This window comes from Aspergillus ruber (genome assembly GCF_000600275.1).
Source record: "Aspergillus ruber CBS 135680 unplaced genomic scaffold scaffold00026, whole genome shotgun sequence".
NCBI classification, from domain to species: domain Eukaryota; kingdom Fungi; phylum Ascomycota; class Eurotiomycetes; order Eurotiales; family Aspergillaceae; genus Aspergillus; species Aspergillus ruber.
This window is the reverse complement of record NW_024467322.1, coordinates 1-25,152: the sequence shown is the minus strand read 5'-3', so window position 1 is coordinate 25,152 and position 25,152 is coordinate 1. Positions and strand designations below refer to the sequence as shown.

The 25,152-nt window shown below is 47.5% G+C and overlaps 8 protein-coding genes across 8 annotated transcripts; 4 read left to right on the top strand and 4 right to left on the bottom strand.

Annotated features, from left to right (window-relative positions):
* Positions 1 to 1,948: 1,948 nt before the first annotated feature.
* On the bottom strand, positions 1,949 to 2,474 carry EURHEDRAFT_379959 (uncharacterized protein; the record flags this gene model as incomplete). The annotated part of the gene is made up of 3 exons (XM_040779229.1): positions 1,949 to 2,224; positions 2,278 to 2,414; positions 2,462 to 2,474. 3 exons carry the CDS (start codon positions 2,472 to 2,474, stop codon positions 1,949 to 1,951), a joined length of 426 nt encoding a protein of 141 aa, XP_040636155.1.
* Positions 2,475 to 4,050: 1,576 nt separating this feature from the next.
* On the top strand, positions 4,051 to 5,538 carry EURHEDRAFT_379958 (uncharacterized protein; the record flags this gene model as incomplete). Its single annotated transcript, XM_040779228.1, has 5 exons — positions 4,051 to 4,206; positions 4,261 to 4,414; positions 4,493 to 4,519; positions 4,570 to 4,916; positions 4,969 to 5,538. 5 exons carry the CDS (start codon positions 4,051 to 4,053, stop codon positions 5,536 to 5,538), a joined length of 1,254 nt encoding a protein of 417 aa, XP_040636154.1.
* A 2,109-nt stretch (positions 5,539 to 7,647) lies between these two features.
* EURHEDRAFT_543447 (AMP-binding enzyme domain protein) lies at positions 7,648 to 8,643 on the bottom strand. Its single transcript, XM_040787417.1, has 2 exons — positions 8,027 to 8,643; positions 7,648 to 7,942 (listed from the first exon to the last, which is right to left on the bottom strand). Exons 1-2 carry the CDS (start codon positions 8,308 to 8,310, stop codon positions 7,765 to 7,767), a joined length of 462 nt encoding a protein of 153 aa, XP_040636153.1. The 5' UTR covers positions 8,311 to 8,643; the 3' UTR covers positions 7,648 to 7,764.
* A 1,594-nt stretch (positions 8,644 to 10,237) lies between these two features.
* Positions 10,238 to 11,361, top strand: EURHEDRAFT_543428 (purine and uridine phosphorylase). Its single transcript, XM_040787416.1, has 2 exons — positions 10,238 to 10,599; positions 10,638 to 11,361. Exons 1-2 carry the CDS (start codon positions 10,267 to 10,269, stop codon positions 11,241 to 11,243), a joined length of 939 nt encoding a protein of 312 aa, XP_040636152.1. The 5' UTR covers positions 10,238 to 10,266; the 3' UTR covers positions 11,244 to 11,361.
* Positions 11,362 to 13,003: 1,642 nt separating this feature from the next.
* Positions 13,004 to 14,304, top strand: EURHEDRAFT_543394 (WD40 repeat domain-containing protein; the record flags this gene model as incomplete). The annotated part of the gene is made up of 3 exons (XM_040787415.1): positions 13,004 to 13,109; positions 13,355 to 13,471; positions 13,546 to 14,304. 3 exons carry the CDS (start codon positions 13,004 to 13,006, stop codon positions 14,178 to 14,180), a joined length of 858 nt encoding a protein of 285 aa, XP_040636151.1. The 3' UTR covers positions 14,181 to 14,304.
* Positions 14,305 to 14,904: 600 nt separating this feature from the next.
* On the top strand, positions 14,905 to 17,141 carry EURHEDRAFT_543392 (amino acid transporter). The gene is made up of 7 exons (XM_040787414.1): positions 14,905 to 15,163; positions 15,223 to 15,641; positions 15,693 to 15,833; positions 15,886 to 16,100; positions 16,153 to 16,350; positions 16,418 to 16,561; positions 16,609 to 17,141. Exons 1-7 carry the CDS (start codon positions 14,988 to 14,990, stop codon positions 16,693 to 16,695), a joined length of 1,380 nt encoding a protein of 459 aa, XP_040636150.1. The 5' UTR covers positions 14,905 to 14,987; the 3' UTR covers positions 16,696 to 17,141.
* EURHEDRAFT_415221 (SPFH domain-containing protein) lies at positions 16,720 to 18,470 on the bottom strand. The gene is made up of 2 exons (XM_040782630.1): positions 17,841 to 18,470; positions 16,720 to 17,779 (listed from the first exon to the last, which is right to left on the bottom strand). The coding sequence occupies exons 1-2, from the start codon at positions 18,320 to 18,322 to the stop codon at positions 17,032 to 17,034; spliced, it is 1,230 nt and encodes a 409-aa protein (XP_040636149.1). The 5' UTR covers positions 18,323 to 18,470; the 3' UTR covers positions 16,720 to 17,031.
* A 1,562-nt stretch (positions 18,471 to 20,032) lies between these two features.
* On the bottom strand, positions 20,033 to 22,477 carry EURHEDRAFT_379953 (La domain family; the record flags this gene model as incomplete). The annotated part of the gene is made up of 4 exons (XM_040779227.1): positions 20,033 to 20,041; positions 20,147 to 20,603; positions 20,655 to 21,684; positions 21,817 to 22,477. The coding sequence occupies 4 exons, from the start codon at positions 22,475 to 22,477 to the stop codon at positions 20,033 to 20,035; spliced, it is 2,157 nt and encodes a 718-aa protein (XP_040636148.1).
* Positions 22,478 to 25,152: the final 2,675 nt, after the last annotated feature.

Here is a 25,152-nt window from a genome sequence, read left to right as displayed (position 1 = left end):
GGATGCAAATGCAAAGTCATGATAATATTGGTGAGAAGCAAAACGCTGCTAAAAGCACGGTATCCTGTCAAATCACAGGAAGTGGCACAAATGGTGACATGGGTCATGTAACGATCTCTAGCAAGATGAATCTATTGGTAGAGTATCTGGCAAAATAATAGCATGAGGGGAAAAAAGACAGAACGCTGGGCCTGCCAGCGCTGGACTTTTAATGTGTGAAGGAGTCTCGCCCTAAAACCGACAAAGGAATCAAGTACATCATGTGACTGAGCAAGTGCCTATGCTCCGTGACAGGTCAGTCAACAACTTCATAGCTCTGGCGTCGCTAAAGCCACCAAGTGAACAAGTACAGCCCAAACAAAACACACACATTTTGGGACTAAATTATCGCTATAAAAAGGGTCTAATGATACATATGCGATGCATCTTTCCTCAGACTTATAGCAAGCAATGAAGGTATCTCAATAAATGCCGGATTGCGCCTAGTGACCGACACCCTCAAAATCTCCTGTATCTCAACATTTATTTCCAAAGAGCTACAAATACTGAACGCTAGTTTGTCAACTGCTGGGAATACCTTCCATCAAAAGGCATATGGCAACGGAATCCTACAACCAGGGTAATGAGCTAAATCTGTGAGAGCTCTCGGGAATTCAATACTCAGGGGTATATCGCTCCATACATGTCAAGTACAATAGAAAAGGGCTTGATTATCTAGGAGCGGCAATTTGACAACCACTGCAAGAGTTATTGCAACTTTGTGAGAGCAAATTTGAATATTCATGACACCCAGAATGCATACTAGATTGAGCACTCATACCACCTGATCAATTTGGTGATAACACAGTAATCCCAATGACTGCTTAGATGGGTCTATGTGCTCAGTAACTGAAGCTTCATATGTTATCATGTTCTGTGCTCCACCAATCTTGGGATTTTCGACAGCATATGGCGAACAGATAGGGCACTGGTTCTATTGATGCAGACTAACGGACTGAAAGCCAATGAACCGAAAAGGGTCATTTGTGCGATCACTACATTGGAAATACAGGAGAAGATGCTGAGAGGCATCTACAGGCTTGATGGTCCTGCACGGAGGTTCCATTAACTTGGAACACGCTGAGCTTTAAATCCTGACTATCGAGCAGTTCCATACAAATTCAGTCGAGTCACAAACTACGCCAATAATCATACGACGGAGTTCAAACTAAGCATAATCTCGTGAATGGCGAGATGGTCCCCAGTAAAACGTGGGACCATACAGTGGCCAATAGCTCAGCCCAGGAATTTAGGCTCACTTGTGATTGACATTTTTAGAAATACCATGGGCTTGATCTGGGGGGCAGGGGGAAGATCCAGCTTGGCATACCTTATGTTATCGATGTGACCGATCAGGAATGAGTACCGACCTGTATTTGCAAACGAGGGCTTCGGTCGAGTTTGTGGAGCTATCGACAGGTTACTGGTTTGCGACTCTCTTTTAGCTCTTAGGAGGTGTTTATTGGGCTAAGAATGCTAAGGATATTTGATTTCCTAGGGAGCATAGCCGAGACCAGGTCATTTCTAAGTGGACATAGTAGCCAAGTGACCAATCAATGACCCGATCAATCCTTGCACCAGCAAAGTGCTATCTTATTGCGCCTATATCAACAAACTTCAATAGTCAAACCCAGATATTTCTTTCATATCGCATCAGCTATATGGGCCTCGCTATCTCAAACATGCAGGAGGATCAGATATTGCCCAATCATTTGAATGAGGATTGGCGGTCAATGTGATAGCGATTCATGATTTTCATCAGCTGAGTTAACCCTCTCCGGATCTGTAGCTCCAAAGGGCCCACCTGGGGATCACATAGGGTAAATTGTGCACGACGGGCTAAAACAATAAGGATAAACATAGCATAAAAACAATTCATTTGCTTCATGAATAACTCAACCCGCAAATCCTACACCCAAGGCGCACAAGCAAGACTCGGCAAGTTTGCTAGATGCGTAATAGAGCCCTCCGCTGTATCTTTGGATGTCTTCCCAGCTGGCCTGATGTGAAGCCATACCTCATCAAAGGCATTCAATTCAACCTCAACACTTCCCTTGAAGATCTCCAGCTCAATATCGACCCGGAATCCGCTGCTTGGTTTTCCATAGAATAGGCCTAGGTTGATTCCGGAAATATCCACGGCCACTGTTGCTTCCAGGGAGACCGTGTCAATGGAGCCGGAGACCTGCCCGATTCAGTACTAGTCTTGTGGATTGGAGGAATGGAGAGAAGGTTTACCGTAAAAGCACCGACAGTAGTATGAAGCGGCACGCGAGTGGTGCCTGAGAGACGTCTGGTCACGAAAACATCGTCGCTAGGAAGTTGTTTGATGGTGTAGGAACCGAAGGCTTGTTCGGACTTGTGAACAACGAGAGCTGGTCGGGTTAGCATAGGTGTAGAGGGTTGGAAAACGTAGACATACCACTGTGATACATTGTGATTAAACTACAAAGTGATAGTAACTGAGCTGAAGATGGGCGTTGGTAGTGTGTGCTGATGCAGGTGGACACATACGGCTACACTAGGTGGCGATGACCTCCTTTTGTAGTCTAGCCGTACGTAACACAAATACATATAATGTGTGGAGATATGCAATATGATGCCGATTGTCACGCTACCCGCCACCAAATACAAATGTAGCAATCGATCTCTGTGAGGCTGATAGCTAAAAGTAAACCCAAAAGTTAGGGTTTGACAAACAAAGGATAGCCTGGTTTGAAAGAATCTACATAGACGTGATCTTGATTGTCCATTCTAATTGCTGTAAGCTGCTGTGCCTGTGCCCTGTTGAACCAGGATAGCTATCCTTTCGCCGCCAGACAGTGACCTCCGCAGAAGCGTCAGAAGCAAAGTAAATGCCAGAAAGCGATGGCCACGGGCACACACCACCCCGCAGCTGAAAATCACAATCAGCAGAATATGACAAAGAGCAATCTTGATCTGTCACCACTAAATCCCACCCCGGACAAGCGTGCTTTCCAATTTCCATCCCACGTGATCGGGCGCTGACATGTTGGCTTGAGCATATGCCTCTTTGTCGGGTTCTGTTCGTCCGAGTCTGTAAACCTACAGCGGTTGAACGTATCGGGGTCCGGATATTTGTTTGGGTCTCTCACAAATCGCAAAGAACTTGCGTGAGCAGGCCCGCTACCGAATTCGTGCTAATCAGGATAAGGTCAGTCTGTAACATGACAGGATTATAAGTCTGTCCTTGAGAGCTTTCTTCCATCCATTGCAGAGCATCATCTTCCTTTTCTGTTCGTATTGTCTCTTTCTGGGATTCACTGTGAGTTCGATGCGGACCATTTTAATCGTCTTTTGACCGGTTAGCCACTAAATTTTGTCAGTCCGTGCAGGATCTATTGTAAATAACAAGGTCATTTCTTTACGTGTACATATATCACCATAAATTGTGGCACATCAAGGAAGAATTGAGGAAATAAAATGATTTTCTTATGCGTTGCCCATCTAATTTTTTTTTAGCAACGAGGGGTCATACTATATGATATTCAAGTTCAAAATCGAGTGAAAATAACTCGACAATATTATTATGGAATATAGAAGAGTGAAAAGAAGAAAAAAAAAAACTGCTCATCGTCGTTTATAGTCATGTAATGTCACGCTCGTATAGCTTCCCCAGCTTGAGGCTGATATTCGCGCCTCAGAATGATCTTGACACCTAACTTAGGGCTTTTGAGTTCAAAAAAGGCGCAGTAAACTGCATGCACTGCTTTTCATACCCCATGATTCCCTGGGGTCCCTTTTCCGTATGGCTACATAATAGGGGATGTAGATCGGTACATGAACGCCACAGCCACGGACTATGCACATTATGTATGCCAATACCCACTAATTTAGCACTATCGCGGACCGGCCCAAAGCCTAAACCTTTCTTGTTGTCGATCAAATGCGGTCACAATATGGTGAAGAACCGACTTTTCAATCGCAATACGGAGTATAACTTTGTACCTACCAAGCTGCGCATACGTATTCCTGTCTGCATACAACAAAATGGCGCTACACTGCCTTGATCTGGGCATTTCACGATTTTTGCAGTTCAGCGCTACTCTGGTCCTTCCTGGGGAGGCTGATCTGGAACATTTACGCGGCACTGCGGTGGAATTGCTGAAAGCATGGCCGTCGCTGCAGGAAAGGGTCAACTTACTGGTTCGTATCTTTCTTGATACTCTGGCCACCATCATCTAACAACAGGGAAAACAGAGCGGCCGACTCTCAAGGGGAAAGGAAGATGTTGAAGAATTCTGGAAATCTAAAATGTTGATTACCTGTTCCCTAAACGATGTCGTCCCAGTCACCAATGGCCGTGTAAACAATTCGAAGAATTTTGATGATATTTTTTCCTTTCCTACGGCTTGTAAGTCTATTGCTCATCCTCCGGTATTGTCAATCAAGGCCGTTCTTCTCCGGGATGGTTGCACTCTGAGATTCATAGTACAACATCCCTTTTGTGATGCTGCTGGTATGTATAATAACCCCTGGCTTTGTGGGACTATCTAAGTGAAAATCCAGGCCTTTACCATATTATTGAGGCATACCGTTCTCTCTTGGATGGTGAACCTATCAAGTCTATTAACCCTCGACAGCCGATTGAACTGAACGACGAACTTCCTGTCAGGGAAATGCGAAGTAGAGAGGCGGGTGAGCCATCAGACTTTGCAAAGTTTCAGGAAGAGTCCATAAAAGTGGGATGGCGAGCATTTGGCAAGGTCTGTATCAAACAATTTTTGCTGAATCCAAAGAAATTCGAGAATTCGATTCGTATCCCAGCGTCCAGGATCGGCTATCTGCGAGAAAAAGCGGAAGAGGGAGGGATAAAAGTGACTTCTCATGATTTACTCTTGGCTTGTATTTACAAGGTTAGGCTTTAGGGTGTCCTCTTACCTGGTGAGAAGCTGATTCAAGAAACAGTCTTGCGCAGTCTCCCCTACTTGGCGAAAAGTTGCAAAAGATGGAAAAGAAATGCCGCCTTTCAACATTATTCTCAATATCAAAAACTTGTTAAAAGAGAACACACAGCTCCACAATCCATTTATCGGCGTCAATGTCCCACCACCAGCAATTACCGCAACTTCCGAAACCGAAGCCATCCTTAACCTGGCTGCTCATATGCGGTCAACTATTGTGAACGCTCGCTCGAGAGACTGTCTAAGCCGCGTCCTTGACAAACACCAACGTTTCCAAGGAAAGCCAATTGGAACTCGAAACCTGGGGTCCAAGTTCCCGACAGTATTCGTCAGCTCCTGGGCACATCTACCTCTTTTTGACCTTGAGCTTCAGCTTAGTGCCAGCAAGAGGGCACGGATATGCTATATGGAACCGGATATTGCTGCTGCTGAAATCTTCAGAAGGGCTGGCTGCAAGAAACTTGCAAATATACTCGAGACCTGGAAAGATGGCAAGGGGGATTTCTGGGTGCATGGGGTTTTGGAGAAGAAAGTGTGGTCGGAGCTCAATAACTATTCCATTGAATGTGTTTAATATACCATGGAAAACCTTGTTTTCTTTTCTTTTTGCCCTTTCCCAGAATGCCATGTGGTTATAATCACGTGATCAAATATAGGGCTTGTTCAGCTGATTAGAACGTTATTATTATTTAATCAAGTTTATTGTCCATACCGAGCCCTAGAGCTATGATAGACCCTTATTCGTGGACTTGAGGCTGGTAGTTATTCTACAGTCTTTTATCCCCATAAGCTCCTGAGGCACTAGCCTCCTTCTAGAATCTTTCTGATCCTTTTCCTCGCCCCAAACCGCCTGTATGCGCAGGGCTTTCGAGCCGAGTGCTCTCCTTGTGTTTCAGAGCAGGATGGGTGTGGCCTAAGCTGGGGATTTAGCTTAGGCTACCCTCCCTGCTATCCTTCTCCTGTTCTAATCGCCTCTTCCAGTGCTTCCAGTCCCCATTCATTGTCTCTTCGGGCCCTTTCCGCCGTTCGCTGAGAATGTGCTCGGGGTAGAGCCACACTAGTACTAGCCAGAAATTCTAGCAGCACCCTGGTAGCTCTGGGCTCTCCTAACAGTCGTCCCTGTGGGTGTTCCTCTGCACCAGCGGGTCTCACAACCCCATCCAGCTCCAGATCCTTGTAGAGCTTGTTTCGCTGGTGTCGCCATTTTTGGCATTCAAAGAGAAGATGGTGTATTGTTTCCCTTGATATGCCACAATCTCTGCAGGTTGCATCCTCTTGGGCCTTGACTTGATGTAGATATACTCCAATAGCTGCATGTCCTGACTTCAGTTGAAAGTACCGGCTTGCTAGATGCTTGGGAGCAACTGCAGCTGTTGGGTTGAGCTACCAGTTTTTCCGCGGCCTGTATATTCGTTGACCTTGTTGAGATTGTTGGCTGAGCTCTTTGGTGAATCATCTCTGCTTCTGTGTTGTGATGGCTTCTGTTGGGGCTCTACAGGCGAATGCCAGGGAGATCTCTCTTGGGCCTCTTCCTGGGGGTTTGTTGGCTGCCGGCTTTGCTACCTGGTCAGCCTTCTCATTTTCTTCTATCCCTGCGTGTCCCGGAACCCACTGGATGGTGGGTTGATGACCTCGGGTATGTAGTCTCTTGGCTATAGCATGTGCGTGGATTGCTAATGCTTGGCCTGGTCCAGGCTGGGCATGTTGCAGCCTCGCGATGGCGGCCTGGGAGTCCAGCAGGATGGTCACTGGTCTCTGATCTTCCACTTTCTCTGCTAACTGGAGTGCTCGAACAGCTCCAAGAAGCTCTGCATCAAAGACCTCGCATCCCTTGCCAAATGGGAACCCCTGGGTCTTCCATATTCCTCCTGGCTCTTGCCAAGCGATCCCTGCCCCGCATCTGCCGTTTTCTAATCTTGATCCATCTGACCAGATTGCTAGTCCAGGAGGGAAAGATTGTGCTGCTGCTAGGGCCTCTGGACCTGGTAGCGCATTAGAACGTTAACACTTAAGACAATTAGTTGCTGCATAAATATCTGCCTAACTCTCAAACTGGTACATACGACCATAGGGTGTGGAGAACAGGGCTTCCCGTCCGCTCAGCCGTACTTAAGCCACACGCCGGCCGGTTAGTAGTTGGGTGGGTGACCACCAGCGAATCCCGGCTGTTGTATGTTTTTGTTTTTTGCGGAGTTTAATCGTGTAGCGAGTGATTAAGACTGTATTCTTGCGAACGTGGGGAGCATATTAATTTTATTAAATGTGCAAGCTTGTTAAGACATTGTCATATAAGAATTGAGGGGGTGTTGGGCGTATCCGGCACCAGTTGGGAAACGACAGTATCAAGTAGAGTGTGTAGTGACCAAATTTAAAGCCCTAGCCCCCGTGTGGCTTGTTCACTTGATCATTTCGATGCCGGAGTAGGTGGTCAAAATGACCACCAGGACATTGACCTTGATTCTCTTGTATCTAATTCTCCGCCAGTGGAGGATTATCAACCAGGCAGCAGGCAATAAGAGAAAGAAATCAAGAGCATACATGACCCCCTCATCGCTCAAGCAATCCGGAGCAGGGGCCTTCATCCTCCTTGTAGTCAAATACGAGATATCTCGTTCTAAATAACACAAGATAAACCTAAAGTACTCCGTGCTAAGTGGTAAGCATAGTCACCTACATGGATAACTGGGAATCACTTCACCCCGAGTGATTCAAATACAGCTGACCTTCTGCAGAATCACAAGGCTCAACACAGACCATATTCATAATTTGTATACAATTTTTAACATCATCGAAGTCAGCATCAAACAAATCGCACATGAGGTTGCATCGCCGCAAGAGCCATTCCATTTACCGTGTCGACAGATGTGGTATAGCCCATTTGCTTGAGTACTTTGCGATTGATTTTGAATCCTGTAGTAGGAAAACGCGACAGACACCGGACTCCGCCAGTCAATCTCCTCAGTTCCGTCAATTTGGTGCTGACGAACTACAAAATTTCCTACTCCAAGTCCATCAAAAGCTACTGTTCCTACGCATGCTCAAGCTTAAATATCACAAACTACCAGGGATCATCCAATTGCATGAGCTCATTGTGGATACCCACAACCACGACGCTGGCCACAGCTGGATGCTCAAAAACCACCGCTTCTAGTTCCGCGGCCGAGATGTGTGTGCCATACCCCTCGCCTACCTTGAGGAGCTCTTTGATGCGGTCGACAATGAAGACGCTACAGTCCTTGTCCAGGTAGCCGTATTCGCCCGTGTGGCACCAACCTTCCGCATAAAAGTCTTGATTGGTCTTCTTGTTGTCCTGGTAACCCCGGAAACGACAGCTGATTGCGCACATGAATCTCCCCGGACTCTCCGGATCCCAGCTCTCGCCCGGTCTCCAGTCTGATGACTTTGGCCTGCATGCGGTTTACCAGGGTATCGCTGAATCCGCTACATCGCAATACCTTGTCGCGTTGCACAGAAATCAACATCGTCTCCGACATACCCTACTCCAGGTCCAGATGCACGCCATTGAACTGCTCCGATATTTTTGTCGCAGGTTCTCGTGCATCGGCGCGCCAGCCGTGAGAAGCCACTTGACGCTGCTGGCATCCACCCCCGCGCCGCGCAGTTTATCCCATGTCAGACGGGATATAGCACTCAACTCCAGGGATATAAACGTCGCCCGTGGTGGAAGATGTAGTTGAATACATCTGTGTTGGGCACGGGGGAAAGAGGGAACTTGGACTCGAAAATCATGGTCAACAGCTTGAATAAGTAGTTGAGCAAGTGCATACGTGAGGTAAATAGAAGCGGTTTAAAAGGCATTGCGACAATAATTAAATATAGGTAGGCCAGTACTCTGCCCCCACTTTAACCAATAATAACCCCTCTTGGTATTGCATTTCTACTTCGGCCTTGCAACGCCTATCACACATGAGCTTAAGTTCAATGCTGCAGGCTGAGGTCAAGGCTCGTATGCGCTTGATAGGCTCCGTTGAGTTCAGGCTGTATTATTTTTGGTGGGCGTTTTTAGATGAGGCTTGACTTGTACTTTTTGTTTCGATTCTTTATAAATACGATATTAGCACAAGCCTTCGCTCTCCAGGGAGATGACTGCGCAGAAAGCTTCAAGGATGTGAGACCATTGATCATACAGCAAAAATTTAAAGCTGCTGCATGAGTAGTTGCATTTAATGAACGACAGACAGGCTGCAGCTACCCGTGTTGAGGATGTCTTCGATATGGTGTCTATGCTTTGGCGATATGCGGCGTCAGTCGAGTATTGTATAGCGGCACGGAGGGATAATTGGAACAATCCCTAATATCTTAGCTTATCCCTTTGCTTTCAGGGGAAAAGGCTCGCCTTCTGAGTAATACCGAGTAGCCTATCGGCTGGAGTGATTTATTTACTGCGACAGGTTCTCCAGCATCCAGGTGGAATACCTAGCCTGGAGAACATGAGTGGTTAGTATTAATAGGTGCAAACAAGACAGTATATTGAACCTCATCTTGTGGTAAAGAAATGACCACTGGAGAGGGGAGATGACATTGCTAGATATGAGGTTCCGGGCGGAGCAGCCCTAAACTGGGTGGTCGTCGAGCCCGTGGTCAATTAGTGAAACGCCACTTCGCCCTCTAGACTGACCACACTGTCTTTCTTCAAATATCCTATACTCTAGATTGTCAAAACCACCCAGATTGTCTCCAAGGGGATGTACCGAAGGATGAGACCAAGAAAAGACTAGCCGGAACAGCAAGCATTATTACAAATAAAAAATATAACTATATAAAAAAGAAGCCTCCGAATCAAAGGAACATGTCTAAATTACCATCACTCTCCCCTTCTCTCGCTAAATCCTCTTCATCACCACCATCTAATCAGTCATGTACACCAACCAGCTAATACTCGGCCAGACCATGGACATTGTGCGCGTGATTGACGAGATGTACAACGCGACAAATTCCAACGAGCACTCATAGCTGGTCTCTGGATATAGCTTGACTATTGGCATTTATGTGTTAATAGTAGGCCATCTGGGCGACAACTCCGGGCAGTTGTATGCTCGAGCTTCATGATAAACACAGTCGTGAGATCAATGATTCAAAAAATCCAAGTAATCCCAGAGTATACGTCAATACAGGAAGTTAACCTGGACTGTTTCGATTTTGGAGCATATTGATGTCTGAATATTCCACAGCCTTGTCCGCCCCGCATGCAGGACAACTGTCAGATATCCTGCCATTTCTTCAAATTTTGACTACGAGATCCTAAATTTCCTCTTTCGATTATTATGTATGTCACGCCATAATGGCTGGCTACATGTGCCCGCATTATGAAGACTACACAGTCGGGATAATCTGCGCGTTAGGATTCGAGATGAACGCCGTCCGCCACGTACTAGACCGCGAGCATGTGAACCTACCAATCAAGCCAAACGACTCAAATATATACATACTTGGAGAAATAAAACGACACAATGTGGCGATTGCCTGTCTTCCTGGAAGTCAAAGCAAGAGCTCGGCCGCAATTGCTGCGACTAATATGGCGCGGATATTCCCCATGGTTAGGTATCGTTTCCTCGTAGGTATTGGAGGAGGTGCTCCGAGCGAGAACAACGATACCCGCTTGGGCGACGTGGTGGTTAGCATGTCCAATGACCAGAAGGGAGGATTTTGCAGTATGATTACGGAAAAGGCACTGAGAGCGGCTTCACTCACAAAACGTTCACTGGGTCGCCCCCGGCCGCTCTCCGGGCTACGATTTACAAAATGCAGTCTGACCACCTATCTCGGAGTAGTCAGATCTCAGGCTATCTACGGAGATTGATACTTCAGCCTTGTGTGGGATACCAGAGACCGTCAGAAGAGGATACCCGTTTCCAAGCCGACTATCCGCATACCTCTGGTCAGCAGTCCTGTGGGCAATGTGACCGGACGAGATGTTTTCAAACCTCACTACGCCCGGAAGATGACCCTCGAATATTCTATAAATTGATCGCATCAGGAGATAGGATGATTAAAAGTGCCGCGAAGCGAATCGCCATTAGCAACGGTCTAGGTGGCAGTGTTCTTTGCTTTAAAATGGAGGCGGCAGGCTTGATAATTGAATTCCCTTGTGTGGCTAGTCGTGGGATCTCGGATTATGCCGACTCACATAAAAACGATGCATGGCAGCCGTATGCTGCGGCTACCGCTGCAGCATGCGCCAGAGAGCTGCTTACACATTTGGAGCCTGAGCAGGTCTCTCGAATAATATTATCGGATTTAGCAGGTAAATTTCCGTAGACACTACATTCATGGACATTATGCTTATACAGAACACAAATCAAAGTTCACGTGCCAATTTGAGGGACAACGTATTAGACAGGTTTCTGTATGATATCTGCGAAACAGACCCACGGAATGAGAAGATTCGCATCGAACAAAGCAAAGGCCGCATCCTAGGACAATGTTACGACTGGGTTTTTCCAGTGCCGCGAGCTACAAGAGTGGCAGAAAAGCAAGGATACGCGATTACTATGGCTTAAAGGGACACCTGGTAAAGGGAAGACTATGGCAATGATTGTCCTGGTGGAGAAGCTCACTGATCAGATGAATGCTAATTCCCGGGGCTATCTTTCTTACTTTTTCTGTCAAATTTCCATTCCTCATCTCAATAACGCCAATTTCGTCCTCCGAGCGCTTATTTGGAAGCTATTATGGATGAATCGCAGTCTTTCCAAATACATCCCAGACGAATACATATGCAAAAAAGACCGTGGCAGGGAGATATTTGACGGTCCAAATGCGTTCGCCATCCTTACAAGCATGCTTGTTGCGATACTAAGAGACCCAAGTCTCAACACGGTCTTTTTGCTCATCGATGCTTTGGACGAATGTGACAGCGGTATGCGTGAGCTCTTGGACTGGATTACCAAAGAAAGCTTAAAGGGTTCGACGAGAGCCAAATGGCTCCTGTCAAGTCGTGACTATCCAGAAATTAAGGAGCGTCTTTGCTCGAGGCCCTCATCACTATGTCTGAGACTAGAGTTTAATGAGGCTCATGTTGCGAGGGCTGTGAACTATTTATTGAGTATAAAATCAAGCAGCCGGTGCAGATGAAGGAGCTTTTCTCACAACTCCAAGTAGAAATTGAAATGAAGCTGAAGGCAAAAGCCGAGGCTACATTCCTTTGGGTCTCATTGGCCCTTTGAATTTCAAGGGACTTGCCTCGGCAGCAAGCATGCCAGAAGATTGTATGGACGACATCAGTCAGCTTGTTGAGATGTGTAACTCATTCCTTATTATACGCCAGGGGTATGTCTTTGCCATCCATCAGTCTGCAAGGGACTACTTTTGCATGGGTGCAGGTCAAAGAATTTTTGTCCACGGGGTCATACACGAACACAGAACCATGATCCAACGGCTGCTTGATGTAGTGGACGCTACTTTAATGCGGAATATCTACAAATTGCCTTATCCAGGTTGCTCGGCAGATGAGATAAAGCACCCTCAACCTAATCCCCTCGCTCCATTGCAATATGCGGCTACGTACTGGGTAAATCATTTGATTAATTTTTGTCAACAAAACAGTGCCCAGCACTGCCATGTCGGGCTTAGAGATGGGGAAGAATAGACAATTTCATAAAAAAGCACATCCTCCATTGGCTAGAAGCCCTGAGCCTGATGGGATACATGAGTAAGGCCGTTGTAATGATCAGAGAATTGAAGACCTTCTAGAAGTATGTGCCCCAGACCAAATTGATGTCCTCATTTTTCTAATCTCGCCCAGGAATCTCCCACAAACAAGACCGAACTGCTAGCCTTGATATGCGACATACAACAGTTTATCCGCTACCACAAGGCTTGCATTGAGGATGCACCTTTGCAGATATACTACTTAGCTCTAATCTTCAGTCCGCAGGCAAGTATAATAAGACGGCTATTCAAAGCCAAGATTTCAAAATGGCTGAAGACCCCAATAATGCTCAATGAGCACTGGAGTCCTTGCTTGCAAGTCTTTGAGGGACATGCCCATTCAATTCTGTCAGTAGCTTTCTCGCCAGATGGCCGACTGCTCATTTTTGCGTCTATCGATTACACCGTACGGGTATGGGAAGCAGCAACTGGCGCCACTCTGCGAACATTTAGAGGACACACAGGCCCTGTCAGGTCCGTAGCAGTCTCACCGGATGGCCGGTTGATAGCATCCGCATCTCGCGATTGCACTGTCCGACTATGGGATCTCGAATCGGGACATCAGCGAGCAGGTTTTAGAGCTTACGGGGACATAACCTCAGTGGCTTTCTCGAGAGACAACAGAAAAGTTATATTTGTTTCTTGTCATCAAGTGGTACAAGTACGAGATGCATGGACCGAGTCAGCAATATAATCATATTTTTGTGACATTAGACCAGATGTGTGCTTGGATGTATCGCCTTATGGTCGCTGGATTGTCATGGCCTGCAATGAAAAAGATATATGGCTTACTGACACCCAAAAGAATATCAAGAAGGGGCCGTTCAAAGCGGACGGTGACGATCCTTCAGTAACTTTCCCACCGGGAAGGCAAGATTTGGTCATGTCTGTTACACTTGCGACCAAACAGCTGAAATATGGGACATCGAGGCGAATACTGTGCTGGCGACATTCGATCCCGAAGACCGAATCCTATCCGCCGCACTACTGCCAGATGATCGAAAGGTAGCAATTGCCGCCTATGAGACGATGCGTTTGCGGGAAGGAGATACTATCCTGCAAACATTTGCCGGGCATACCGATCTTATCCGATCAGCAATCATGTCACCAGATGGCCGAAGACTGGCAACTGCTTCTGAAGACAAGGCAATAAGATTGTGGAATGTGGAGTCAGAGGCTCTTATAAGACTCCCTGCCACTTATCCTGCTAGTATGATCGAACTCATAGCCTTCTTACCCAACTGCAGAGTAGTTGCTATGACGTCCACGGATCAGGATGTGACGCTGTGGCATATTGACACAGGAACTGTTCTGCACACCCTTCAGCACCCTTCTGACGTCGAAGCAATCGGTTTCTCACCAGATGGTGGCCATATAGCAACCCCCACCGCATACCGTATAATCTACCTCTGGGACTGGAAGACTAGGGTAAAGTTGAGCTCTTGTGGTGCGGGCTCAGCTCAGCTCGATTATTTCAACGAGCATTACAACACAGGTTCGCCGGTGCTCCGTTACTCACGAAATGTTCAATACGACCATCAATAGATTCTTTATGATGGGAAGAAGGTATTATGGCTTCCAGTTATGCATCAGCCGTACGAATACGAAGTCGGGGGTTGTAATCTAGCTATTGGCTGTTATACAGGACAGATTCTTCTTCTAAGCTTCCCCCTGGATCCCAGTTTGTTGACATAGATTGTCTATCTAATGTACAATTGCATATCAAAGCTTATATGCGAACAGAAGCTTTCAAATTTGTAGTTAGAAAGCAGGTAATTCCGAAGTACACGTTAGCGCAGTAGGAAGTCAATCCCGACCATCGATACGCTATCTCGGAAGATATAACTCTATACTAGGAAAGCCATTCCGGTATAGGGCTAGTCCCCTTTCATTCTATTCCCTTTCAAGTATATCATGAACAATCCATATGTAATAGCCTTCTGTCATTGAATCAAAAAAGGTAACGTTAACAGCTTGCTGCCTGCCAACCCCGGAAAATATCCAGTCTGGAGAGCCGAGAGCCGTCCGGGGTGCGGGATCTGGGGTAAAGCGTGGAGTATATCTCTACAATTCCCTCAAAACTTGATCAAGTCAGTATGCGATCCCGACGGTCATCGGTTATGCTTATCCGGGGTATCTTGACGACCCCAGACGCGCGATATCAAGATATCTCCGGAAACTATCCGCAGTGTAAAGATACGGAACGATGATTTGCCCTATCCTGGTCTCTCCTTTCTTCCCCTCACGAGCCACAGAATGTTGCACAGTTATGTATGCCCCTCTCCTTCACCTCCTTTCTTTTCTGTGTTTCAGTCCAACTCTCTTTTTAGATTCAATTGAACATAATCTACAATGAATCAATCCGATATACATCATTCAGCCCTGGAAACCGGCCAGGAAGAGAAACAGAAGACAGAGGGTCCAACTCTCCCCGACGACATCCAAAAAGCAGAAACTACACCTTACCGCCAAGATGTTTTTGGCGATGAAGAGCACGCAGAGGTCAAATACAAGACTTTGAAGTGGTGGTATGTCCACTCCCACTTTCAGGCAGGCTACAACTTGCTAATTGTATTCCTGTGCACAGGCAATGCGGCCTTCTAATGGTCGCCGAAACAATCTCCCTTGGCATCCTCTCCCTCCCCGCCGCCGTAGCCGGCCTAGGCCTCGCCCCAGCAATCATCATCCTTATCTCCCTAGGCCTAGTAGCTTCGTACACAGGCTACGTTATCGGACAATTGAAATGGAGATACCCGCATATATCCAGTATGGCGGACGCAGGCGAGATTCTCATGGGAAGATTTGGTAAAGAGATACTCTTCGGGGGACAGATATTGTATCTTATTTTTTTGATGGCGAGCCATTTGTTGACATTTACGGTTGCTATGAATACGATTACGACGCACGGGACTTGTTCGATTGTGTTTGGGGTTGTGGGGTTGGTACTGTCGTTGGGGTTGTCGTTGCCGAGGACGTTGAAGAATATGTCGTGGCTTTCGTTGGCTTGTGAGTTTCGCCTGTTAGGTGCTTGATAAGTACATAAACTGACCTATACAGCATTTATCAGCATTTTCACAGCCGTTCTCCTGACAATGATTGCAATCGCTATCCAGAACCCTCGCCCCGTTATAAAAGCAACTGTTCCAACAAACCTCGTTACCGGCTTTACTTCAGCCCTCAACATTTCTTTATCCTACGGTCCGTCCCCTCTACTCCTTTTATATATATACGCAAAAGTTAATGAAACCAGCAAGCCACAACATCTTCTTCAACGTGATCGCCGAACTCAAGGACCCAAAAGACTTCCCCAAAGCACTCACCCTGCTGCAATGCATTGACATCACCCTGTACCTCGTCGCAGCAGTGGTTATATACTGCTATGCTGGTGATAGCGTTGCTTCTCCGGCACTCGGCTCAGCAAGTCCGCTCATCTCGAAGATTGCATATGGCCTTGCATTACCGACTGTACGGCCCCTAGTCCCTACAGACGGATTTATCAGTGACTGATGCTCATTAGATTATCATTGCCGGCGTCATAAGCGGCCACATCGCCTGCAAATCCATATACACGCGCGTCTTCGCCGGCACAGACCGAATGCACAAGCGAGATTTCACGGCCGTAGGGTCGTGGATTGGGATCGCTGTGGCTCTCTGGGTCGTCGCGTGGATTATCGCGGAGGCAATTCCGGTGTTTAGCAATCTACTCAGTCTCATGGTATGTTCCACCTCCCAGTCCTTCAAGTATTTATCCATATTTTGGCTGCGGCTGATCGTGATGCAAGACTGCCCTATTCGCCAGCTGGTTTAGTTTTGGTCTCCCGGGTATGTTCTGGCTGTATATGAATAAGGGATTGTGGTTTGCTTCACCCAGAAAGATATGTTTGACGGTGGTTAATGCGCTTTGTATTTGTATTGGTGTGATTATGGTATGTTCCCCTCTACTTACTGCAGGGATTATGGCTAACGAGCTCAGTGTGGTCTTGGTTTGTATTCTTCTGGCAAGGCGATTCATGATGATTCGAGTAGTGCTAGTTTTTCATGTGCTGCTAATGATGCGTAACTTGTGTGTTTTAGCGAGATCGATTGCGTATTTAGCCATCTCAAAGAATGCTTTATTGATATAGTTACGAGACAAGGCATGCTAGAAAAATATAGTTCCCCATTCGGATTGTACATATGTACATCATGCTAGTAACCTAAGCAAACAGAGATGAGATGCTCTTCGCCCTTCTAAAATAGCATGAAGCGAATCAATCGTAAGAGTACAGGCTGAAAACGCTATTTTAGAACCGTAAAACAATAAACACAATGTTGTAAAGTAGGGATATAAGCGACACGAAAGAAGTAAAAGGTAAAAAAAATTCATTTCCCAAAATACACTCTAGGTTCACACCTTTCATTGTTTCGACAAATCATCTTGTTGAATATCGGCAGTGTCCTGCTCCGGGTTCTGGCGAGAGGCTTCATTCGACGCCTGCTCCTGCACGCCAATGGCCTTTGCAGCAATCGACTTTGCCTGACCCTCGTTGACTTTGCCATACACCGCCATGGCGTTGGCAATCATACCACCAAGATCACCGACATTCCCCGGCACAACGACCGCTGTACCCTCACGAGCCAACTTCGAGAATGCGTCAACATACTTCTCAGCAACGCTAAGACTGACCGCCCCGTGGGCATTCTCCTTGCCCTGCTCAATCGACTTGGCAACAGCCTCGATTCCGCGAGCAGTAGCCTGCGCCCTCAGCATAATCGCCTCAGCCTCACCAGCAGCATGGTTAATATTCTCTGCACGCTTCGCCTCGGATTCAAGAATGATGGACTGCTTGTGGCCTTCTGCGATGTTTATGGCGCTCTGGCGTTGACCCTCCGAGTCGAGAATCTCTGCACGCTTCGAACGCTCAGCAGTGACCTGGCGGTGCATAGCGGAGACCACTCCTTCGGGGGCGTGGATATCCCGGATTTCATAACGCAAGCACACAACGCCCCACTCCTTGGCCGCCTCGTTAATGGCCTGAGTAATATTGGAATTGAGTGTTGTTCGCTCTTTCAGCACGTGGTCAAGCGTGAGCTGACCGATCTCGGAACGCATCGTTGTCTGTGCAAGCTGGGTAATAGCGTATTCCGCATCCTCGACGCCGTAACTAACCGTCCCCATGTATTAGCCAACCCCTCTCACTAATTCAAACAGGTAAAGAAGCATACTTAGCCTTAAAAGCATCAAAAACCCTGGTATACAACACGCCATCCAACTCCAACGTCACATTATCCGCGGTAATAGCATTCTGACTCGGGATCTCAATCGCCGACTCCTTCAGACTCTTAACATACGAGATGCGATCCAAGAATGGAATAAGCACCGCCAACCCAGGCTCCAGAATCCGATGAAACTTGCCCATCCGCTCGACAATCCATGCTGTCTGCTGGGGCACGAAGCGGATGACGGTGTTGGCGGGGAGAGAGTTGCGGTTGGCGAAGTAGGTGGTCGGGACCCCGCCGTGACCGGCCGAACCGGATCCTAGACTGAAGAGGGATTCTGGGGCGGTTCTTTGTGAGGTCGTAGAAACATGGCGTGGTCGTGGGGTGCGATTGAGGGTGGTGTAAAGGCGGAGGCTCTGCGGTTGCCGGAGCAGACGGTTTGAGGGGGGTTGGAGCAGTCGCGCAGGCTGTCTGAGTGCCACCTCCATCGTGACAATGGACGAGTAGGTGGTGGTTTGATAGTGGTGAGAGAAACCTAGAGGAATAGCTTGGGGGGATTCAGCGGTTGGGGAAACGAAGCTGTCCGATGTCATTCACCGGCATGCTCTGATTGGACGAGATGTGTTTGTTGCCTGAGGCTGTAGTCTCCGGTGATAATATTTCTCCGAGGCACGTTCTATGGCAGAACACTAGAGTACTAGAACTATACTACGATAAGGAAGAAGCATGCAGAATTATATATTCAGACTGCCAAAAGAAATCTAAACAAGCCAATGAACCGTATCCCAACCGTATCTCACGCTACTAACAATCTCATAAACAAGCAGTTTACCCATGGAATGCATGCCGCGTTACTCTTCAAATAGGACGAAGCAAACCGATACCGTACTATGCAAGGTGAACAAGATTAAAAGATGTAGAAGAGAAGAAAAGTAACCCGACTCGAGACGCATCAAAGCGAGATCATCAACGCTGCGAGTCGTAAACGTAAAAGAAACTAGAATATGTGAGTGGACGCGGCTCTCTCGTAGAAAGCAGTCCCTATTATCACGTCGACAGAGTCAGGGGACCTGACAAAGGGAGAAACAAAGCGTGTTTTCAAGGTTTTTTTTTTTCCTTTTTCCTTTCATGCTCGTACTAATACCAAAATGTAGTAAAAAAAAGAAAGAAAAAAGAAAAATAGACGTGGCCGCAGAATATTAAGCAAAACGAAAACCCGGATCTCTATGGTCGTAGAAAGAAAAAACAATTTTTGAAGTCCGGCATACCGTCGAAGCAAGCATCGGATTTGAAGACTTTGTCAGCAGAGCATGTCCGGACTCCGGAAACGAAATTTTTGAACCCCCCTCCCATGAATGAACAAAAGCACAAGATAGAAGAAACAAGAGGCAGTCGAGACGTGAAGTGCGCATCATATCGCAACCTGCTGTACGGCGACAATTGTATTTCGACCACTTGAGAGAAGGTAAATGCAAAAAAAAAAAAAAAAAAAAAAAAAAAAAAAAAAAAAAAAAAAAAAAAAAAAAAAAAAAAAGAGGACGGAGACTCAAACATGATGCAAAGTCATAAAATCGCACAAAAAGGCGACAACAAATAATGAGAATAAAATGGTAGAGAAGAGAAGAGAAAATAGGGTAAAAAAAGAAAAGTCAGCAGAACAAAAAATCACTTTTCCAGCTCGGCTCTCAGGCTAACATCGAGCACACAGTCGATCTTTTGCAGCTTCTTTGCGTAGGAAATCCACTTTGACAGGTTGAACGTAAAGCAGAATCATCCGATCATTATGGATGGATCCTTTCAGGCCAAGGTCCAGAACAATATTATCACACGGCCTCGTCGCAAAAGAAGCACCATAAAACAAATCAGCCTGTTGAACCCGCTGCTGGAGCGTCGTACAAGTAATCGTCAAACGCTAAACTCCTAAACTCATTGTACATTTGTGCGTTGAAATTTTTGAACCAAAAATCGCGATCAGAATTGGTACAGAACGTATCGGATCGCAGTGAAAAGAATCGTTCTCAAGAACTTGTTTTCGAAAAGCATATGATTCGTTGAAAAGATTCGAACGAAATTCATAGGGGAATCTTGCTTCTTCGTCAAAAGATTGGTGGACAAGTGTCACAGACTGTCAATAGGTTGTGAAAAATCACCGGCCGCCGACAACCCAGGCGAAGAGAATAATGAAGCCGCTTCTATGTTTAGTTTGCCTGTTTGCGAACCGTTAGCAGATGGTTACCAAAAAAAAAAAAAAAAAAAGATGAGAAGAGGTCAGGAAATCCCTGATATTCCCTATATTTAATAATAGGACATACATTTGCAACCTCATTCTGAGGAGTCAGAGACTTGGACGGCGAGAACTCTGGGGCTGTCGAGGACAAAGACGTCTTCGAAACAGAAGTGCCGTTTGGTAGCGAGTGATGGTGGCTCACACCGTTAACGGCTCCCTCGACATGGTTCTGGGCCGGCGAGCTCTCGATCCGCGACGGAGGGGGGCCTTCGCTCTGAGCAGAGGGGTCACGCTGATCGATAGGGAAGACCCACTGTCCCCATTGCTCTCTTGGGCGCAAACGGTCGACACCGTCTTCGCCGATGTAGTGCTCGACAGTTCGAAGTTGACGCGAAACATGACGGAGGAGTTCGTAGTCCTCGGTCAGGGTCTTGATCCGCTTGAAGTTGGCGATGAAGTTCAATGCGACGAATCCCTGCGAGTCCATGTGCTTCCGGAGGAACAAGTCCTTGCACAGGTTGTCAACAGAGAAGTAGTATTCACTATCATTTTGTTAAAATCATGTCAATTTGGTAAAGACGAAGAAAACTTACAGTTGCATCGAAATCATGCTCATAAGAGAGAAAGGCTCCATGTAAGGCTGGTAAGGGAACGCCGTCATGGGGCCAGCGGGCATAGGCTGGTAGGCAGCATACATGGTGTTGATGTCGGCAGGGAAGGGGTAAACACCATACATGGCCGAGTTAGGCAGCGAGGGAGACCGCAAAGGAACGCGGTTGTTCATGCTCTTGTTGTAACCAAACGACTTGGGATGAACGAAGGAGTGCTGCATGGGGTTGTAGAAGGGGGTTTGCGAGCCATGTCCCGAGTGGCCACCGCGTCCCCGGTGAGAACCACCTCGTCCGCGCTCGGGACGAGAGTCACCACGCTCCCGGTGGTGGTTATGGTGGTGGTTCTCGCGATCAGCGTGGAAACCACCAAAGTCAGCAGACTTGGGTCCATTCTCGAAACGGCGGTCCTGGGTCACACCGTTGCGGGCCTGGGGATCAACGGACAAAGGAGTCCTGTCGCCCTTGTGGACAGACTCGTGGTTCCTCGAGAAGCCCTTGGCATGACGAGGGAATGAGTCTCCATTGACCTGCTTGCCAGCGTTTGCGTCGTCCGCTCCCTTGGGACCACGGCTCCGGTCAACGCCCTTGCGCGAGTCGGAGGCACCGGCAGGAGCCTCCGCGCTGTTGGATCGTTTCGAAGGGAAGGAGTTGGCACGGCCGGTGTTCGGCTCAGAAGCCATTTGCTTGGCAGCACCCTGGGGAGCCTGGTTCGAAGCAGTCTTCTCGACAGCGGCAGCGGCACCGTGAGGACCATGGCGACCAGCCTCCCTTCCACCTCGTGCGACACGGCCACCTCTGCGAGCGCCAGCGGTCGGAAGCGGGGTGTTGAAGACTGCGCTGGGCACATATGGAACGGGCATCCACTTCTCCTTACCATGACGGGCACCAGCGTTCTTTTCGGTCTTCTCAGTCTTATCAGTCTTTTCGAGCTTCTCCTGGGCCTTCTTCTTCTCCTCTCCTTGGGCAACCTGGGGGGTAGGCCACATGGAAGCATCGGCCACTGGGGGTACATCTGTAGAAATTGTCAGTTCACTGGTGTCAAGGAAATATAGTCTCAAAGCACAAAAAAAAAAAAAAAAAGGCGTTGCGATGGATGCTCCGAAAGGGATCTGCAGCAAGAATCAATGCGACTCCTCAAACTTACCCTCATCGCGGCCCTTGGCTCCGTCGGCCTTATTCCGCTTGGTACCCTCAGGCGCACCATCTGCTCCCTTTTTCTTCAATGCCGCCTTGGGCAATTCCTGCTGGGGTTCCCCTGTTGTCGAAGAGGCCGTTGATGCAGCCTTGGAGGCTTCAGTCTTGGTAGAAGCGGGTTTCGAAGCCGCGACAGCCTTGACCCTGGCGTCCTGTGCTTCCTTTCTTTGCTGCCAGACGTTGACAGCGGGCAGAGGGGCTGCCTTGAGCTCCTTTGGTGGTGAGACATTCTTCTTTTCATCAGACTTCTCATTGGTCTCTTCGGTAGACTTCTCGACTCCCGATGCCTGGGACTGCTTGTCCCATGTCGACTCCGAGGATCCGTTCACTGTGTTCGAGTCTTCGTCCTTTGGTGCGGTGGTGGACGAGTTGGCAACACTGGGAGAGGTTGTCCCGGAGACGTCGTGTTGGGCGGCCACAACGGGTTCCGCTTCCTTATCACTAGGAGCGACGGTCTTCTCCTCCTCAGCAGGAGCATCCGTTTCGGTAATTTCAGGGACTTCGTTCGCTTGTGCGTTGGAATCGGTATTTTGCTCCTCTAGTTTCGAAGCGGGCAATTGTGTTGCCGGCAAGCCCTTTGCTGCTTGGGCGTAGGAAAATGTGGCGGCCATTTTTCACTTTCTTTAGTGTTGGCGAAGATAATCCAGATATATCCGTTCTAGATAAGAACAAGAGGAACTGTTCTGCCAGAGAACGAGGGCTCTCCCTTGGCAATCCAGAAAGAAAAGATGAAAAAAAGACGGCGAGATTACACCAATAGCAGTGGAAGTCAGACAAAAATCAGCTTCCTCCTACTTATAACCCCACCAACTGTAACTTCCCGTGGTAATGGAGAAACACTCCCGCTCAGTTGCAGACTGTAGACAAAAGTATGTGATCCTTCACCAGGTCGGGGCCGGATAGCACGCGGGTTGTCCGTAAACGATGTGTAGCTAAATCTTGGTACGAAGGGCGTATCTAGCACGCGGATCGCATCGGTCTAGGCGTTTGAATCGATCGTAGTCTTCGACGTGCGAGGGACGGGCAAGACGACGGAAGCGCAGTCTGGGTAAACACAAAAGGGACTTCGTACAACGAACTCGCGGTTATCCGGGTCGTAGTTCCTGTCCACTGGTTGACAAAACTGACGCACACACACGACAATGAACTCGTTCGAGAGGCGTTCGGCAGATCCGAGGGGACGTATCGACGAATGGTTGTTGGATAGGGATCGAAAGGATGAGCACCCTGAGGCCTTCCGTATCTTTTTTCCGAGAGAATCCAACAGGTACCTTGAGGTCAACTGGAACTAGACCCCTTGACGACAGATGGCGGATACGAACGAGGGGTTGGTGGGTGAATGTGGAAGTTGAACCTTGAGGTAACGATAATTTTTTTGTGGGTGTGTGTGGGTGTGGGTGAACACTTTTTTATGGGCCTTTTTCTTTCCTTTTTTTCTGGAACGTCCAACAAGAAGTCAGAAAAGCGATCTCAAAGAGACGAGAATTTATAATATACAACTAACCTCACCTAGAAAGAAGAGAAAGAGAAGAGGGAAAAAACAGAGCAAGTGTATAGAAGATCGACCGATCAAGAAAAAAATCCCGCGAAGGACGAGAGGAGAGATCGGAAGATGGAGGAATGAAGCACCGACAGGCAGAACTCCAGGCGACACAGACGCCAATAGGCGAGAGAAGAGGATAAAGGGAGGGAAAGATGCAGAAAAGAAAAGAAAAAGAAAGCAAGAAAAGAAGTCAGAAAAGACGTGCAGAGTAAGAAATGAAGTAGGCAAAGTACAAATGAAAAGTCGCTCTGTGTGTATTGTGGGTGCGTGGTTATACAGTCATGTTGGTGGCACTAGGTACACACGGGAAACAGGAGCGTTTTCATTACAGCCAAACACGCACAATCTTCGGCCGGCGGATGTTTCCGGTTAGGGTCTTGTATCCTTCTATCCGCATTGCAGGTACGGAGTACAATAAAATGGAGTACTGGAGGGGCCATGCATGCCCCTCTTTACAATGCATATTATTGTTTACTACAGAGTACTATCATGTACTTGTAGACTTTCAAGCAGTACGTAGTAAGTTAGGGAGAAAAGGAAATGTTCCTGGAACTATCACCGTACCAATTATTGCCGCAATTGCATTGTCTAACAAAGTACCATGTGCAGTCCTGTCCCAAGCTCTCCTGTCGTCACTTTAATTTCTCATATGCTGTATCATGCAGAATAATAACAATGAGGGGGCGTCCCAGCCATTTGGGTGGAAGTGCTATTACCACGCGTACATTCCAGGTCCGATGTATAACTACCATATAGCACGGTGCTATGTATAATTGTAGGCCTGAGCCAAATCCCGTAGGTTCTTTTATGTAAGGAATCGATATTTTACAGTTATCCCATGCCCAATTCGGAGTCCACGGACCGGCTGTCAAGAGCATAGGCGCACATACGTCAGTAATGCCAATACCGGTAATACCGATACTCATCAGCACAATTTAGCGCATCCTCTACATAGTACTGATCAAGGCCAAAAGCAAGGCAGACCGCCTGTATGTATAGATATATATATATATCTTGTACTCGTCACTATGCGAGAGCACTATGTACATACCTGGCTTCTATTTTAGACCTGTCTGTGCATAGTGGACCAAATACAAGGTACGGGCATCCCTTCACGTGCCGCTCCTTCATTGTCTCGGAAAACAACAAACCATCGAGTCGAGTCAAGTCAAGCTAGTTAACCAAGGTATGTGCGTTTCAAAATAGAAATGCTCTTATTTCAAACAACCTAGCCAGCCACATCAGCGGCCAGGAACTGCATTGGACACTGTACAGGCATGGCCATGTACAAGCATGTACCTGCGTGCGCTCAGCCAACGAGAAGCAAGCAGTTACCATCTAGATTACCGTATCTGTATCTATGTAATACCAGGAATGCACCACACCCTGTCCAACATAATGTCACGTGATAGTATCAGCCGTTATCCGTGGTCTGGGCGCTACTGTACGAATTAAATGGGGCTGGAATAATCGCTTAACCCGCGTGGTTTGTTTGTCTAGTTCGTGGTCCGGGTTTTACCTTATTAGGGCTGACGTCGCTGAAGAACGGAGAATTCCCAGGCGACGCAGGCGTTGAAGAACTAAACTCTGAATGGTAGGTCGGGAGTCTTCGGAGGTTCGGTGTGCTAAGAGGTCGTAGGTCGGAGGGCCCCGCGCTAGCGCTCGGAGGGCCCCGGAGCCCCCTTACCGAGTCCCGCTAAATCACATGACCCACTAACATTAGCGAGCCCTTTCAAGTACCAC